Source organism: Hyaena hyaena, unplaced genomic scaffold, assembly GCF_003009895.1.
Source record: "Hyaena hyaena isolate Hyena2069 unplaced genomic scaffold, ASM300989v1 scaffold_682, whole genome shotgun sequence".
Classification (NCBI taxonomy): Eukaryota; Metazoa; Chordata; class Mammalia; order Carnivora; family Hyaenidae; genus Hyaena; species Hyaena hyaena.
Genome location: NW_024081315.1, coordinates 304,531 through 321,737, shown reverse-complemented (window position 1 = coordinate 321,737; position 17,207 = coordinate 304,531). Strand labels below are relative to the sequence as shown.

Genomic DNA, 17,207 nt, shown 5'->3' with positions numbered 1-17,207 from the left:
ACACAGTGGGGATCCAATAGGCCATTGGAGCCTGGGCTAAAAAGGGCAATCTTGTGCCCTCCTAAACTTGGCCAGCACAGAACCAACTATTGTGTCGTGGCCTCCATGCAGAGTTGGAAACTTTAGCATCCAACAACAGGGATTTTGTTAAAGAAATGATAATATGATCATAAAATGGATTTCAGTTTGGGTTTGGGCATGTTGAAGCTGAGGTGCCCCAGGGTACATCACAGGGAGCTCTTTACAAGGCAGTTGCCTATACAGAAAGAATTAAGCACTTGAAGTCCTCAGAACCCACACAAGGTAACAGAGGCTGTGAATGCAGATACGTGTTAGGAGACAAAGGTCACAGCACTGAGGTGTGCTCCTAACATGGAAGGAGTTGAGCATGTGGGGGCAGTGGAGGGGGCAGGGGAGGAGACAGGTTGCCCTCATGCACAGCTGATGGAAATGTAGCCGTTATAAAAACAATTAGGGAGTGTCCTCAGGAAAAAAAAAAAAAGTAGAACTACCTTTTGAGCCATCAATCCCACTTCTGGGCAAATACCCGGAGGAAATGAAATCAGGAACATGAAGAGACATATAGGTATCTGTAGCCCCATGTTCACTGCGGCATTATTCACAGTAGCCAAGCCATCTCAGATTCATCCATCCATGGATGGATGAATGCATAAAGAAAATGTGGTGCATACACACAATGGAATATTCTTCAGTCATAAAACAGGAGATCCTGCCATTTGCAACAACATGGATGAGCCTGAGGGACTGATGTGACTGAGGGACTGAGATGCTGAGTGAAACAAGTCAGACAAGGGAGACATACTGTGTGATCTCACTTATACGTGGAATCTAAAAACTTTAAACTCCTAGAAATAGACAGCAGAGTAATGGTTACCAGGAGCTAGGAGTGAGGGACACGGGGGGAGATTGGAGAAAGGGTGCAAAGGTGCAGTCACACAAGATGAATAAGTTTTACAGACCTAATACACTGCATGATGACTATAGTTAACAATATATGTGACATTTGCTGAGAGGGTAGATCTCAAGTTTTCTTATGTGCATAAAAACCTTAACTATGTAAGGTGATGGAATGCTGATTAGCTTGATTGTGGTGATCATTTCATAATGTAGGTGTAAACAAAATATCACATTATGCACTTGAAATATATGTAATTTTTATTTGTCAATTATACCTCAATAAAGCTGGGGCAGGGAGCTAAAATCAGGAAGAAAAGAAAGAAAGAAGGAAGGAAGGAAGGAAGGAAGGAAGGAAGGAAGGAAGGAAAGAGAGAGAGAGAGAGAGAGAGAGAGAGAGAGAGAGAAAGAAAGAAAGAAAGAAAGAAAGAAAGAAAGAAAGAAAGGAAGAAAGAAAGAAAGGAAGAAAGAAAGGAAAGTAGGAAGGAAGGAAGAGAGACAGAGAGGGTGGTAGGAAGGGAGGGGAAAGAAAGAAAGAAAAATGAGAGGGGGGAGGGAGAGAAGGAGGGAGGAAGGAAGAAAGGAACCCAGTTGTAAGAGAAACTTGGAGTCTTTTACTTGACTCCCATTACCCCCCAAATAATGACTTTCTGCTCAAAGACTGTAGGGATTATTAAAAGAAATAGCTACTTAAGGGGCGCCTGGGTGGCTCCATTGGTTAAGCCCCTTCCTTGCTCACGCTCTGTCTCTCTCTCTCTCTCAAAAATAAATAAGCAAACAAACAAAAATGTTTAAAGAAATAATCACTTAGCTAAGCATTGAGCTTCCAGAACCAAGGGAGGCTCTGGGAAGCATGTGTCTGGTTGCAGGTGACAGCCAGGACCCCGAGGAAGGTGTCTGGGAAGACAGGGCCTCCTGGAGGATCAGAGGTCTGGGGGTGTCAGGACCATAGGATGCAAGTCCCCATCAGCCACAGAAGCACAGGGAATGTGGAGTGGGACACTTCCCCGGCCCCGCCTTGGTCTCCTTTACAAAGCTGAGGCCAGATCTAATCCTTCCCAGCTCTGGTTTCATTAGTTGTCCTCCGGCCTCTCCCTTCCTGTGTGCCCTTGGGGCACCTGCCCCTCTTCTCCAGCTGTGGCAGGACTGTCTTCTGGTCCCTGACTCAAGGGAGCCTCTGTCAGCAGCCCTCCAAACCCAAGTGGGGGCGGCACATGCACACATGTGGGTAGTCAAAGAGGAGAGACCTGCTGGCCCCACCCCAGGGTGTCCTGGCACCTCCTGGACAGTCAAAACTATGCGAGGTGCCCTGTTCCTAGGGTTACAGATGGATTCCTGTGGCTTTTTAAGAGAGTGGCTTTATTAAAACACCAACATTAGAGGAAACTGAAAGAGAAGAATGTGTACCAATAAGCAGCTCGCTATGCCACAGTGGCCTCCATCCCTCCTCCCTCTTGTATACAAATCTGCTCGCACAGTGCTCTCAGGAGCACCTGAGCCAGCCCATCGCGCAGTCTTTCTTTCTGAGCTGACTTCATGAACACTCTCTCTGGTTGCTTCCTAGTTCACATTCAGAATGGCTGTGTAATATTCCTTTGTGTTGCTTTGTCACAGTGGAGTTACACAACCCCCTAAGGTTGGACATTTAGGTTTTCTCCAGTTTGGGATGATGATGAATAATGTTGCTCAGAGGTTTATATACCCGCCATTTTTCCTTCATTGTAATAATTTCCTTCAGGCCAATGGAGTAGGATTTCTGAGCCAAAGGATATAAACTGCTTTTATAGATCCTGAAAGGACACCGACTTCCTTGAGGCAATCTGTTTGTTTATTCATTCTCAGTGGCCCCAGCTAATGGTCAGGGGACAAGTGTTAATGGGTAAATAAGAGATGCCTTTCCTCAGACTCCTCCTGGAAAGATGCAGTTTTTCCAAAACCCTGGCAGATAATACGGTGAACTGTTTCACAGAGGACAACTGGCCAGACCTCGTCGTTGTTGACAACAGCAAGGAAGAGAAACAAAGCATTCGGCAGAAGAAACCCCTCCCAGGCTGAGTCAGGGAAGCCGCGGCTCTGTGTGAATCCCTTACTTCCCATCCTGGGAGCGGGCACGGTTGCCTCCTGGGAGTCACTTGGGACATCTTTCTCACTGCCTTCCCCTATGTTCATGGAGGTGCCAAGTGGGGGAGGGGCTCCAAAGACCCCTTAGAGATGGGGATCTGTGGGACAAGGCGGGCTGGCTCCAGGTTGCACTACTAAATGACAGCTGATAGACGTTAGCGTCACAGAGACGCACGGTGAGAGACTGCTGAGAGACCTCAGCCATGCCCCCTGAGCTGTAGTAGAGCCTGGGCCTGCCTTTCTTCTGGGATTTCCTGAGGAAGGGAGAATGTGGGAGGAACTACAGGAAGGGGCAGCTCCCCCCCACCCCCGCTTCCGGTTCTCTATATCCTTTGGATTGTTCTAAAAAGGATTTCAGAGAACGTGGGGCTCTCACAGAGATGGGCAGGAGCCCTGGGGCACCTGGCAGCCATCAGGCTATACCCAGCTACCAGCTGGAAGGGCAGTTGGGGGCCAAGAAGTCAGGCTTCCCATCTCTGAAGGACTTCTCAGATATGGAGAGCATGGAGTGAAGCTGCACATTATTCTAACAAGGCCAAACACATCACCTACCGAAGACCATAGCAGTGGGACACCCACCTCTCCTGGAACCAGAGAGAGACAGGGAGAGCCATCACCCACCCCACCACCAATGTCCCCACAGACTTCAGAAACTCTCTGCTTTGTTATCCTTCTTCCTGGGCCTGTAAAATCATTCATCATTGATCTGAAATTCAAATTTATCAGGGCATCCCGTGTTTTTATTTGGTAATGCTCCCCAGTTGGGAGGCAATTGGAGGGGTCCAGGTGAGAGATGATTGGGTCCATCAGGGCTGGCTGATGGGGTGAATGGGGGAGGCAGGTGAGAGAAATCTAGAAGGATTCCTTGCTTTTTGGCTAATACAACTGGGTAGGTCATGGTGTTATTTACAGAGGTGGAGAAAAATAGGGGAGAAACAATTTGGGGAAGAAAAATCAAGGGTTCTGTTCACATGTTTAATTTGAGACACTCATTATATAAACAAGTGGGAATGGCACAAATAAGTAGTTGAACAGATTAATCTAGAATTTGGAGCAAAAGTTGGTGGTGAAGACAGATATGAAATATGATGGAATTTGATGAAGATCACCCGCAAGAGAGCTCAGTTAAAGAAGGAAAGAAGGCCAAGGACTGAGCTCCTGTTACTCTAAGAGTTAAAGGTGAAGCAGATAGGAGCAGAGCAGCATAGGAGACAAATGGATTACTTCCTTGAATTAAATCAGAACTTCTCAGTATACATTAGTGCCTCTTTTTTGAGATTTACAGGGAGACATTTGTTGAGCCCCTGGCATAAACCAGGCATTGTGCAAGGCACTTAGCGAATCATTACAACACTGGTAAGTGATCGTTATTATCCCTGTTTTAATTTTTTTTAATGAGGGTTAAAGAATTTCCCCAGATCACAACTTATAAGCAATCAAGCTGATATCTGAGTTCAGGTTTGCCTCTTTCCAAAACATCTGTTCTTTGAAACGCACTCTGTTTTATAGGGTTGTCTGGTTTTTTTTGTTTTTTTTTTTTTTCATATCTGCTCTTCCAGTTGGTACACTCTTTATTTACGTCAGGGGCCTCTCTTAATTTCTCTTCATATCTCCCTGAGTCTCATTGCTAGGCACATAGTTGGCACTCAACAGACGCTTGCTGTTTTGAGTCTATGGTCTAAGCCCTTGGGCAGGGGCAGAAAATGTACAGTGCCCATAAGATCTTAACAGAAATCCTGAGAGTTTATAACTTCTGAGAACAAAAGCTTGTTAGTTCCTTGGCTTCAATCCTGGCCCAAACGCAAAGCCCTCTGTTAGTGACACCGTCTGCTTGATAGCTCTGGCACATGCGAGCAGAAGGCAGAACCAGAAGGCAGAAGGAAAGGTAGGGTTTTGAACGTACAACAGCTGAGCCATGAAGAGGGAAGTGTGAGCTGCAGGAGGAAGCAAAAGACTAAGTCAGGCCTATTCCCATCTATTTTTGCTTAAATAAGAAATGTTATTTTCTTAGCAAAATCTGGGTGCTGCATAAACAGTGCTTCTAAAATTTCCTCCAATCCTGGTTCCTTGAACAGATACCAAAGCAGTTGACAAGTCTCTCTTGCTATTTCCTGGATAGCATGGTGAAATGAGGGCTGGATGAAGGCACAGTTATACTCAATTATACTCACCTAACGACACTGATGATTCTTACTACAAGCCACGGACTATTGTAGGTAGTTTCTATCGATGAATTTATCCCATCCTCATCATGACACTTCAAAGTGGGGAGTGTTATCACTTCTGCTTTATAGATGAGGACTCCAAGCTTCAGGCAGCTTGAATAACTTGCCCAAGGACACACAGGAAGTGGCAAAGCCAAGATTTATACCCTGGCAGGCTGACTCCAGTGCCCAGGCTCTTTGCCACTGGGCCATGGTTAATGCCTCCAGCAGGAGACTGGGGTAAGAGAAGGGCTGATTGACTTCACATAATCCTATTGTGCATGGCCCAGGTCCCACACCCCAGCAGTGGGACTGTGAGCCAGCATGCGCAACTCCTGAGCTTCAGTTTCTTCAACAATAGACTATGAGCTCTTTTCCGGTTTCCCTAGATTGTTAAGAGAATTAGATGACATAACATATGTGAAAATTCTTTTAAAACTATAAAGCACAATCCATAAATGAAAGATTAAAGGGCTGATAGTGGTCAGTATAAGCCTAAAGGGGGAGTGGACAATGTTTTCTGCAAAATGCCAGGGAATAACTATTTTTTGCTCAATAGGCCATACAGTCTCTGTTAAAACTACTCAGCTCTGCTGCCATAGTGCAAGAGCAGCCATGGACAATGCATGAATGAATGAGCACAGCTGTGTGCAATAAAACTTTATTGGCAAAAGCAGGCACTGGCCAGATTTGGCCCTTTGTCTAGAGGAAGGATTATAGAAAGATGTAGCTGAGATCGGTCCTCCACATTGTTCTATCTAATTATGGTAACACTTGACTGAAGACCCAGAGAGCATAATATCTAATTTGTAGGTGACTTTCTCCCATGCTTGCTTTCCTCACCTCAGGGGTGGTCAGAGGCATCCATCTATGTAAGAGAGATATGAAAGGTCCTTCATCCTGGGCCGTGGAATATTTGTGGAGAAGTCAGGATGTCAAAATTCTCTTCCTTTTTTTCCTGGCCACTCCCCTGGAGCTCAGGAGAGGCTGGGGTCCCTTCTGTTGGGGAAGGTCTGATAGCTTGGGAAGGCTCACACAGACAAAGTGGAATGTAGGGGGAAAGGTAGTGTCTCAGGTGAGCAGGGTCTAGGTTTAAGGAAAAAGGCTGGTGGGGGGGGGTCTTTGAGGTGATCCCACCCCCCAGGACCGTAAAGTGTGTTCATGGGCTGCTGTGCCGTTGCCCATGTCCTCCTGGGAACTATACACGTGGCGGCAGGCTGTGGAATGGAGACTGTGTTGGGATACTGGCTCAGATGTCACCGATGACACAAGCCTGAAAGGGAAAGCTCAATGACAGATGTCCGAATGCAGATTCAAACGGATCCAACAGGCTGCAATACTTGGCAGAAGCCAGAGTGATGACATTTAATTGGGATTACTAACACGATCTGCATTTAAGTTAAGGCAACAAGAAAACCAACAAAAGCCAATTGTACTGACATGGGATGGAGGGGCCCTCACTAGGCAATATTCACTCTGAAAGAGGTCTGAAGATGGGGGTGGGGGTGGCCAAAGGACATGATTATTCGTGGCTGCTTCATATCCCATCAGTTGGATGTGGTATCGTGTGTTACTATGAGTCACCGTAAAGAAGGCTCGTGCAAATTTAGGCTACATCAGGATCCGTGCAGTGTCCAGATCAAAGTTTGTCACAGCACAGCACACCCTGCCCTGGCCAGGCTACACTAACAGTGCTGTGTCTAATTTTATTTTCCATGAAAACTTGGAGCTTCTTGGATGGAGATGAGAGGGGGAGGCTGGCCATTACGTTGATGCCAAACCTTAGCTGAACATCTACTCTGTGCAGGGCATCATGCCAGGCACTGGGAGCACAAAGACGAAAAAGACACAGTACCTCATCATGAAGGAGCTTTGTTCTGGACAACAGGAGGAGCAGGCACATAAAATTATGACCTCAATATAATGTAGCAGGTGAACACTCACACACACACAGGTCTCCTAACCAAGTCACCATTGGAAGAATGACTCTTGCTTTGCCTAGTTTCAGTTCGCTGAAGAACAATCACGAAAATGAGGAGAAAGCCTTGTTGTGAGCTGTTCCAGCAAGAGGAACTAGAAATAGCACACGTGGGATAGTTGAGGAGGATTAGGCAAGAGTTTCTGTCACTTGTGACTGCTCGTCAGTAGAAGCACAATACCTCATCTGCCTGGGAAGTCAGGAGGGAGGTTCTTGTCCTGGGAGGGAGGGAGTTTGTACAAGATGTCCTCTGAGACCCCTTCCAAGGCTAAGCTCCTGAGTGCCATAGGTGAGAACAGCACCTTGGATCTGGCTTGTTCACTCTCTCCCCTAAGGAGACAAAGCACTGGAAACACTATCTTGTTTCTTGGCTTACTGAGCCCTGCACGGTCACGACAAGTCCAGGATCCCTCAGACAGTCTCTAGGCTTCCCCTGTGGATTTATTAGAAATGTGTGGGGTATGGGCACAGACTTCTCACCACACCAAGCATACCACATCCTCTGTTTATTGACAAAACCACTGGCTGCTCAGGCTAAACAAGCAGGATTCTAACCCTTTGCTATTCTGACAGCAAAGTCCTCCTGATTGTTTCAATACTGATGATAATAGAAATATTATAGCAACAATACTAATGACTAATGATGATATTTATTGACTACTCTTTTTGTGCCAGGCACTAAGAGTTTTCATCTATAAATTAATTTAATCCTTACAGCAACTCTATGGGGTAGGTACTATCCTCATCCCATCTGATCGATGAAAAACAGGATTTGAGAGGCTGAATCTTTTGCCGTAAGATTATAGAACCATTCAGTGGCACAGCCCAGATGTGAACCCAGAAGTTTCCCTTCAAAGTCCATATCCTGAAGAGAATATAACTATTCACTTAGAATGTTTGAGGGGCACCTGTGTGGCCTAGTCAGTTGAATGTCCAACTTTGGCTCAGGTCATGATCTCATGGTTCAAAGATTGAAGCCCTGTGTCAGGCTCTCTACTGTCAGCATAGAACCTGCTTTGGGTCCTCTATCTCTCTCTCTCTCTGCCCCTCCCTGCTCTCTCCCACTCTTTGTCTCTCTCAAAAAAAAAAAAAAAAAGGAGTGTTTGAAAGACATATAGAGTAGTGGAACTATCAGTTAGCCCACTGATTTTAGACTACAGCTTGCATTCTATTTGTGGATCATGACATAAATGTTTTGATGGTGAATATTTCTTTAGAAATGAATAGAATAGAAAATCATCAGCATCCACCACACATTTAAGATTATTTCAGTTATGGGTATATGTGTTAAGTAGGTCATGGTCAAAAAGTTTGGGAAACACTGATCTAGTCCAACCTGCTCACTTTACAAATGAGTGTACTAAGGTTCAGACAGTGACTTTTCCCAAGATTACAGAGTGTTAATGGATGAGCTGGGACTCAACCCAAGTTTTTCTGACTCTCAGTTCCCACTATCAAGCTTAACTGACTGCAAAGAAAACCAAGAAAAAACAAGCATGGTAATATAGCAGTGGTAGTACTGCTGCTATAATAACAACAGTACTGCTTCTAGCATGCTTACTCTGCCAGGAGCCACTTTTCTAAGTGCTTTAAATATATTAACATATCTAAATCTCATAACAACCCAATGAAGTAAAAGCATCCTTATTTTCCTCATTTTCAGATGAAAAAACTCAGGTACAGAAAGATCAAGTAACTTGGTCAAGGTCTTGTAGCTGGTAACGGAGAAGAGGGGATTCAAACTGACACAGGCTGGTTTCAGAGTCCATGGTGTTAACCAGTATAAGGTACTGCATGATTCTGCCTGTTTTAATATTCTCCCTAAATGCTATAATGCCTACCCAGTATATACTATGATGTATGTGTCATAATATAATCAATTACACACTTCTTCCACTAGTCACATGTCCTTGAGCAGTGACTCTGTATTTACCATGCCATTTAGATACTTGACTGAAACTGAAATAATCATTTTCCCCCACAAATAAGATCCCCTTCAAGGTTTCTAGTCTCTGTCATTCATTCATTCACTCATCATTTGCATATTTAAAAACATCATGCGCTTGCAGAATTGAAGAGAGTAGGCAGAATTTTTTTTTTTTTAAAAAGGCAAAACTGCATAACACCCTTCCTTGCTCCAAAAAGGATTAAGGCAGTGTACAAGGATACATTAAATACACTAACACAACAGTAGATGAGATCAAGATAAAAGAAGTAGTGAGAAACACTAAACGGGTAGGAATGGGACTAACGGAAAACTGCTTTCTGGAAAGTCTATACAGTGGCTGTGGGTGGACCACAGATCTGTCTTCAGGTTTTCATTTTAATTACTTTCAAATTCACACATCTTGCAAGGGGATGACAACTAACTCTCAGTTTGCATTAATTACCTCTTGAAAGCAATTTTAATTACTTTCAGATCCACAGTCTCCTGAAGGTAAAAACAAACTAATTCCTCAAGGCAAGCACACCTCCTTCTGAGGCTAAGACAGAAAATAATTTCTGTGTGTGTCAACACTATGTAATGGAATGAACAACGTCTTCAGCAGCACCCTTATAATAAGCACAGAGTGGAATTTCATGGCGCTGTTTCCGACAGGGTGTCTCAGTAAAGTCTAAGGGCATCACACTCTTCATTCCGAGATGCATGATGAAATCAGTAATCTACCATATAATTGGATATGGGCTCTGAGCACACTGTTCTCATTGCGGAGTCAGACAGGCCTGCTTGAAATGAGGCGATCAAAGAAAAGGGGTGCTCAGCTCAAACAACATTTGGATCACTTAGTGTGCAGTTCTCCCCAGGCTGAGACCTCCCCAGCCACTACAGCTGTTGGGAGTCAGATTCTCCTTTGCATCAGCAGACTCTCCTTTGGCACACAGCATCGGCTACATCATACTGTTCTAATGCATATGTGTGCTTCTGATTTTATTTTCTTTAAGTTTATTTATTTGAGAGAGGGAGAGAGTAAGCAGGGAAGGGTAGAGAGAGAGGGAGAGAGAGAGAATCCCAAGCAGGCTTTGCACTGGGGCTCAAACCCACAAGCCATGAGACCATGACCCGAGCCCAAACCAAGAGGCAGATGCTTAACCGACTGAGTCACCCAGGCGCCCCTGTGTGCTTCTGATTTTAAACTCTCACAGAGCAGGAATCACACCTCATGATTCTTTTCATTCCCATGCTATGGACTAAATATTTGGTCCTCCCAAATTCATGTTGAAATCCTAACCCCCCAATGTGATGGAATCTAGAGGTGGAGCCTTTGGGAGGTGATCAGGACATAAAGGTAGAATCCTCCTGAATGGGCTTAGTGCCTTTATAAGAAAGGCCCCAAAGAGCTCCCTTGTCCTTTCTCCATGTGAGGACACAGTGAAAAGACAGCTGTCTATTAACCAGGAGGTGGGTCCTCACCAGACACCAAATCTGCCAGTACCTTGATCTTGGACTTCCGAGTCTCTAGAACTGTGAGAAACAGCTGTTTGTTGTTTAAGTCACTCAGACTGTGGCAGTTTGTTACAACAGCCCCAATGGACTAAGATACCAGGATTTGTTCCATTGCTCTGCACCCACTAAGCACTCACGCACAAGTGAAGCAGTGATTAAGGATGATGATGGCAATGTCTGACTGTTGCTGTTAAGAAAGAATTAAATTAAGCTGTGAGAGGAACCCACTTCACTAGGAACTCTCCCCATTCCAGTCTATGTTGCTGTAAAACTCCAGCTTCCCACTAACTCAGCCCCCAGATGTTTGCACTTCCCCTTTCTGCTATTGCATTTTCATAGTTGGAATTCAAATTCCTTAGTAGTGTCATGGTAGGAGAAAGTAGGAAGAAGAGGTTGTTCCCCATGACCATTCTTTGTCACCACAGTAATGTCCCAGAATAGTCATGAGTAATATTGAGTCTCCTATAACCCTTTCACTCCATCACATCTTCCCTAAAGTGCTGAACCAAAGACCTCAGGACCCCATGACTGTCCAATCTCAATCCTCTTATTCATGAACTTAAGGAACTTAAGCCTGATGCTCAGTACTGTCCCAAACTGAATGTGGAACAGAACAAAAACCTAATATGGTACCATTAGCCCAGGCAATAAACAAAATGGGTTGAAGAGATAGAAAGTCTTAGAGGAATTGGAGGGTAGGAAGAATGGACTGATGTGGCCTTATTGAGTGGATGCTGGAAGACTGTGTACATAGAACTTGGCAATGTTGTGGGAGTATCAAGAAAGTTGGGTAGAAAGCCCAACTGAGAAAATAGTGTGGGTTAAAATAATTTAAATCCAGATGGTTGGATCACACAGGGGATGTTGGGATGATGTGTGAACACAAGGTACGGTAAGTGCCTTTTATTTTGAATACTTGGATAAAGAGATGAATTGAGACACGTCTCATGAGAAGTTTTATAAAAGTGATATTTTTATGCAGTTAGATTATAACTTTATAATATTGAAAAACAGCAGGAGCAAACACGTATACTGCAATCATTTTTTACCAGTCAGTTATTTAGACATGGCACTTGGTCACAGTGGATAATTTTGTCATCAAATTGTAGGATGTATGAGCTTTGGGTCGACAACGAGGTTTTGAAGTCTGAGAGTGGTTCAAACAGAGCTCCTCCTGTCTCAGTCAGTCCAGGCTACCATATCACAATATCACAGACTGGGTGGCTTAAACAACAGATATTTATTTGTCACAGTTGTGGAGACTGGGAAGTCCAAGATCAAGGTGTGGGTAGATTCTATTGTTGGTAAGGGCTGTTCTCCTGGCTTACTGATGACCCTTTCTCTCTGTGTCCTCACATGGCAGATCTTGCTCTCTCTCCCTCCCTCTCTCTCTCTTTCTCCTCCTCTCTCTCTTCTTATAAGGGCATTAATCTCATTATGAGGGCCCCACCCTCATGACCTAATAACCTCCCAAAGGTTAGGGCTTCAACATATAAGTTTAGGGGTGGGGCACATTTCAGTCTTTAGCACCACTTGTGCAAGGAGACTTCAGCAGGACAATGAAGATCATGTTCTTCCCAATATGGGGAAGCAGCCACAGCAGAACTCCTAACAGAAGGCTAGATAAGCTCTGGTTTACACTGAACCATGGATCTCTCCATTGTCTTGGTATTTTCATAAAGGGAAGATCACTGGAGGTCTCCAACCAGGGCAATCTGAAGAAACTTCCTACCTAAGGTCAGGCAGGGGCTCCTTGAAGAATCCGACTTGTCCACCACATTCCTAAGTCCCCTCCCTAGGGAAGAGGCAGTTGGTGACTATAGTTTTTCATTGGGTACCCTCACCAAAACCCTCCCAGAGGCCAGGATGATTTTCCAGACAAGAACCCAGGGAGGGGTCAGTGGTGATGCCCTAGAGGCAAGAGATAAAGTATGATGCTCTGTTTCATCAGATTAGTTCCAATCCATCCCAAACTGTCATTCAACACAGGCAATCTGGCACCCAGAAACTTCAGGTTCAAAGGTGATCATAATGATCAATATCCTCCCCAGTGTTCTATATAGAAAACTAAGGAAGCATGGCAAAACTTTGGTTAGATTGGAAAACCATGATCCATCCTCCCTTCTGAAACTTCCAGGATGTCATCATAAATCTCATTCAACTTCCAAGTTGGCAAATCCAGGAGAAAAGTCTTTTTGCATCATACCAAGCAGCACTACTTGCTAGGAACTCTCTTCTATTTTGAATGGGAGTCTTTCCTTATAAAATTCAGCCATTTGTCTACTTCTACCCTCTGAGGTCACACAGAATATGCCTGCTTTTTCTGTATGGCAACCCTCCAGACACAGAAGAGAACTTTCTCTTCCCAAGAGATGATGCCCTTCCAGGCTTCCAGGCTCTAGAGACCTGCCCCATGGTCCCCATTTGTCTGGCACTCTCTCCTAGACCCTCTTCTGTCACCTAAAAGTTCCTATTCAGCAGAGAGATTATAATACCATAGCCTAGCTTTCCTGCTGGGCTAAAATAGTTTCCAAAAATTCTGGAAATTTGTTATGGTTGTGGCTGCCAAGCCCACAAAACTCAGATCCCAGTCTCCCACTGAGCAGCCCAAGAACATGTTCAAATCATCCTCTGGCTGGACATTATCCGTGGGTCCTTGAGATGAATCATGACTTTCTCTCATTGTTGCTGTTGGCTGTCCCCCCACTCAGGTCAAGGGATGTTGGGACAGACACCACCCCAAATGATGCCCTTTGTCCTGAGTGTGGAACCCTGAAGGTGAAGGTAGCATTGAACATTCCATCATAGGCCCCAGGTGACTATTCTCACTTGATAGAAAGTGAGACAAGACCAGTGAGGTCCTGGGCATCTGCCTCATGATTTCCAGCAAAGGGTCATCTGCAAGTGCTTAGCCTCAAGATCCCTGTCCTAGAGTTAACTCATGGGCCCCACCCTCAGCCCTCTAAGTCCTCTCAGCCTGGCCAGCAGCCTTGCTCTGACCAACCCTCCTCCATGCAACACCCATACTTCCATTGCGTGCATCTCCTCTAGATTACCATAGCACTTGTTGTCAACATACAGTCTCTGTCATCATCCCTATCACATTCCTCCTTAAGACAGGGCTCTAGCTGTGTGCCTCTGCCTTGTCCACCAACTGGGAGCTCCTTGAAGGAAGCCCATGGGTCTTATTTAGCTGTATCTCCACTTTTAGCATGGAACCTGACACAAAGTAGACATCATGTAGGATGGGTGAGGTTGAAATAAACTGATCCCTTGTTCTTACTTTGTCAACTCTTACACAGTTTCATTGAGAAAAGCGAGAATTGGGCACCTTTCCCTCTGGGTGGGAGTCAGGAGAGACCACCGCAACCTCTGTCCCTCTCTGCTTCATCATCTCCATCACAGTGGAGTGACCAGTAAGCTGTGAGCTAGGTTGCTCAAAGCATGTGGTCTTCCACTTGATCCCTTTCTAAGTCCATGATCTATGCTTCTTCCTATCTAGAAAATGTGTTCCTAACTAGAACACTAGAACTAGCCTGTCTTGCAGATGGACACTGGGGAGAAGAGCCCGGTTGAACTGGGGCAAACCCATCCCACACCCAGTAATTGCAAAAGGACAGCAGGTTTATAATGACTCTGATTAGCCACAGTAGAAAAATGTCCCATGACTATTTTCATCATGCCCCAGGACAAGGGGCTTACCTTGCTCTGTGCAAACCACAGCACAGAGTTCCAAGGAGGCCCAGTGTGATGCACAAGTCACACAATGATGTGGGAAAAGTAAGAAGCCACTCAGAGTAGCTAGCTTTCTGCTCCTGGATTCAGAGATTCCCCAAGCTCACATAGTACCTGCCAACTCCTCATCCCACAGGAAATGGGCAATGTTTCCAAGAGTCATCCTGGTCTGAAAGACCAGCCAGCTTCCTCCTTCATGGTTTCTATGGTGACAGGGGCAGGGTTTGGGCTTATGACTGTGAAAATGAAGAGCAGAGGTTCCAGTTGACATTTATTTTTGCTCCCTATACACCTCCAATCACATTCTTAAAGGCCAGAAGAGGAAAGGGTGCCCTTACCTGCTAAGATGAAGATGCCCACAAGAATCAGGAAGACCAGCAGGTACAGCCCAAGGACAGCATGCTTCAGGGCTGACAGGGAGCCCAGTTGAGTGCAGCAGCTACCTGCCCGTCGCTTGTGGCATGGACCTAGATAATAAGGGGAAAAAGAGGAGGGGAAAAAGCACTTGAAAACTCCACAAGCATTTTTTTCTTTTGGTCTCATCTCTCCTGATGTACTCAGATACTCACATGGAACCTCTCATACACCTTCTGCACATTTGTAATGCAGCTGTAACAATGGGGAGCTTTCCAGAACATGACAAGCTAATGAGCTTCTAGCTCTTTTTCCCCTCCCCCTCATTCATGAGCAACCCAGATAGGCATGCCCACATCTCACGTGCCCATCTAATTCACCCTCTTGGAGTCAGTCCAAGCATCAGAGAAAGCTCAAATAGGCTGGAGTATGTGTCTTTTACACATACTCTACATTTCTCCATAGAATCTGGAGAAAATTTAAAACAGGGTTTACAAGCTTTAACTTCTACAGTGGCCAGGAAGGGATAGAAATAAGCAAAGTGGGCCATGTGGACCTGTGGAACCTAACAGCACATGCCCAGTCTGGAAGAGATTGTGATGTAGGAGTAAGGGCCAGGTATTGCCAGACACAGAATTTTCACAACAAACCAGAAGCGATATTGAGGAATTGCACTATTTTTAAAGTGTTGACAACTAGTAATAATAATAGAAGACAAAAAATTTACAAAACACTAGGGATTATAAACAAAACACACTTACATGCCAGATCTGACCACCAGTTTGCAACCACAGATTTAGATTTCCAGGAAAACAAAGTAACTTCCTTCTGCGAAACTATACAAGGCTCACCAGCTTCTGGCCAATATGGAGCAGCAAATTATCAGTGCTCTAGTGGACCTCATGGATCTTGTAGTCCAACTCCTCCAGGTTACAGGTAAAGATTGCCAAATGTTAGAGGCAAATCCTAGGTGAGAACCCAGGGGCCCTGACTCTTGGTCATCTTTCAGCTGGACTCCTCCTTCGAGACAGGCTTCTTGGCCTTAGCAGAGGCCAGGAAGCCACTAAACTTCCATCTGCTATGTCAACTGACAGTGAGAAAGAAGGGATGCTCTCCTTCCCTGATTCCCAGAATGGCAGGTAAGGATTGATAAAGGTCAGGCCTTTTTTTTCTTCAAAACCACATGCCTGTCTTATACTTATTCTCCCTCTCTGGTGAGGGACAGTGTTGCACGTGAAGGAAGGTGTGGGAGCAGAAAAAGGTTGAAATAATTGATATTCAGAAATATTGTTAAAGATGATATGATTGTTTGTTATTCCTTGGTAACTTTGGGTTTGCAAGCGAGATGCTTGTGGGACTACTTATTATCTCTTAGGTACCATAACCACTTCTGGGGCCTTCAGGAGGTTTGGTTACCAGGAGGGAAAGGATGGGTGACAACACTGGTGTTCTGGCTCTCCAGAAATATTGTTGAGGGAGGAATATTTTCCCACTCATCTACTCCATTTTACTGAAAATACTGTTGTTTAAACAGTTAGGTAGTACTATTACATAATATTTCCATAAAACACTGGGTATAATTTGGAGCAGTTGGTAAGGAAAGAAAAATTCAATTACCATTCTCATCAACCCTTAACTGCTATAAATTAAAAAAAAATTTTTTTTACATTTATTTATTATTAAGAAACAGGGAGAGACAGAAAATGAGCGTGGGAGGGACAGAGAGAGAGACACACACACACAGAATCTGAAGAAGACTCCAGGCTCTGAGCTGTCAGCACAGAGCCTGACGTGAGGCTTGAACTCACAAACTGCGAGATCATGACCAGAGCTGAAGTTGGATGCTTAACCGACTGAGCCACCCAGGTGCCTCAGAAATTTTTGAAAAGTTAACCTACTTTTCCACTAAGACTTGAACATATTACATCTTTTCAACTCCCTCTCAGTCTCCTTTTCCAGGATTTTATTTCCCTTTTTACACAATAGAATCTATGAGCTGTTTTTACTCTGGAATATGAAGGTTTCTTGTAGCATTTCACCTTTTTGCTGTTGTCGTTCTCATGAAAGCCCCTGGCTTTCTGTTGCTATGTGCTACAGACAAGCTGTTTCCTTACAGAGTCAGCACGGCAGGCACAGCTTTGTACACTACACAAAATTGAGTTCTTGCTAACATGATGGTTGTTCCAGCTCTCCTGCTCTATGCCTCTTTAGATGATGACAGTGCTGCTGCTGACCACAGCTGACTAACTGCTGCAAGGAATCAGAAGATGCCCATGTTGAAGTGTTATTATCCTTATGTTTATCCCAAGCCAGTCTTGGGCTCTTCCTTCATTGGTGGTGTTTGACCCTCTTCTTATTTCCCTTGATAGATTTCAACCATATTCTGTTAACTCTTCCAGTTTCAATGGAATCTTGTATTTCTGGTTCATTAGAACAAGAAATCATTTTTGCTTCA

The 17,207-nt window shown here is 44.6% G+C and overlaps 1 protein-coding gene across 1 annotated transcript in view; it reads right to left on the bottom strand.

Moving 5' to 3' along the window:
• The window catches only part of SCARA5 (scavenger receptor class A member 5), a 121,802-nt gene that overhangs the window by 79,919 nt on the left and 24,676 nt on the right, over positions 1-17,207 (bottom strand). Inside the window, exon 3 of the mRNA XM_039217375.1 lies at positions 14,737-14,865. Within this exon, the coding sequence (XP_039073306.1) occupies positions 14,737-14,865 (129 nt within the window). The remainder of the gene's footprint in view (positions 1-14,736; positions 14,866-17,207) is intronic.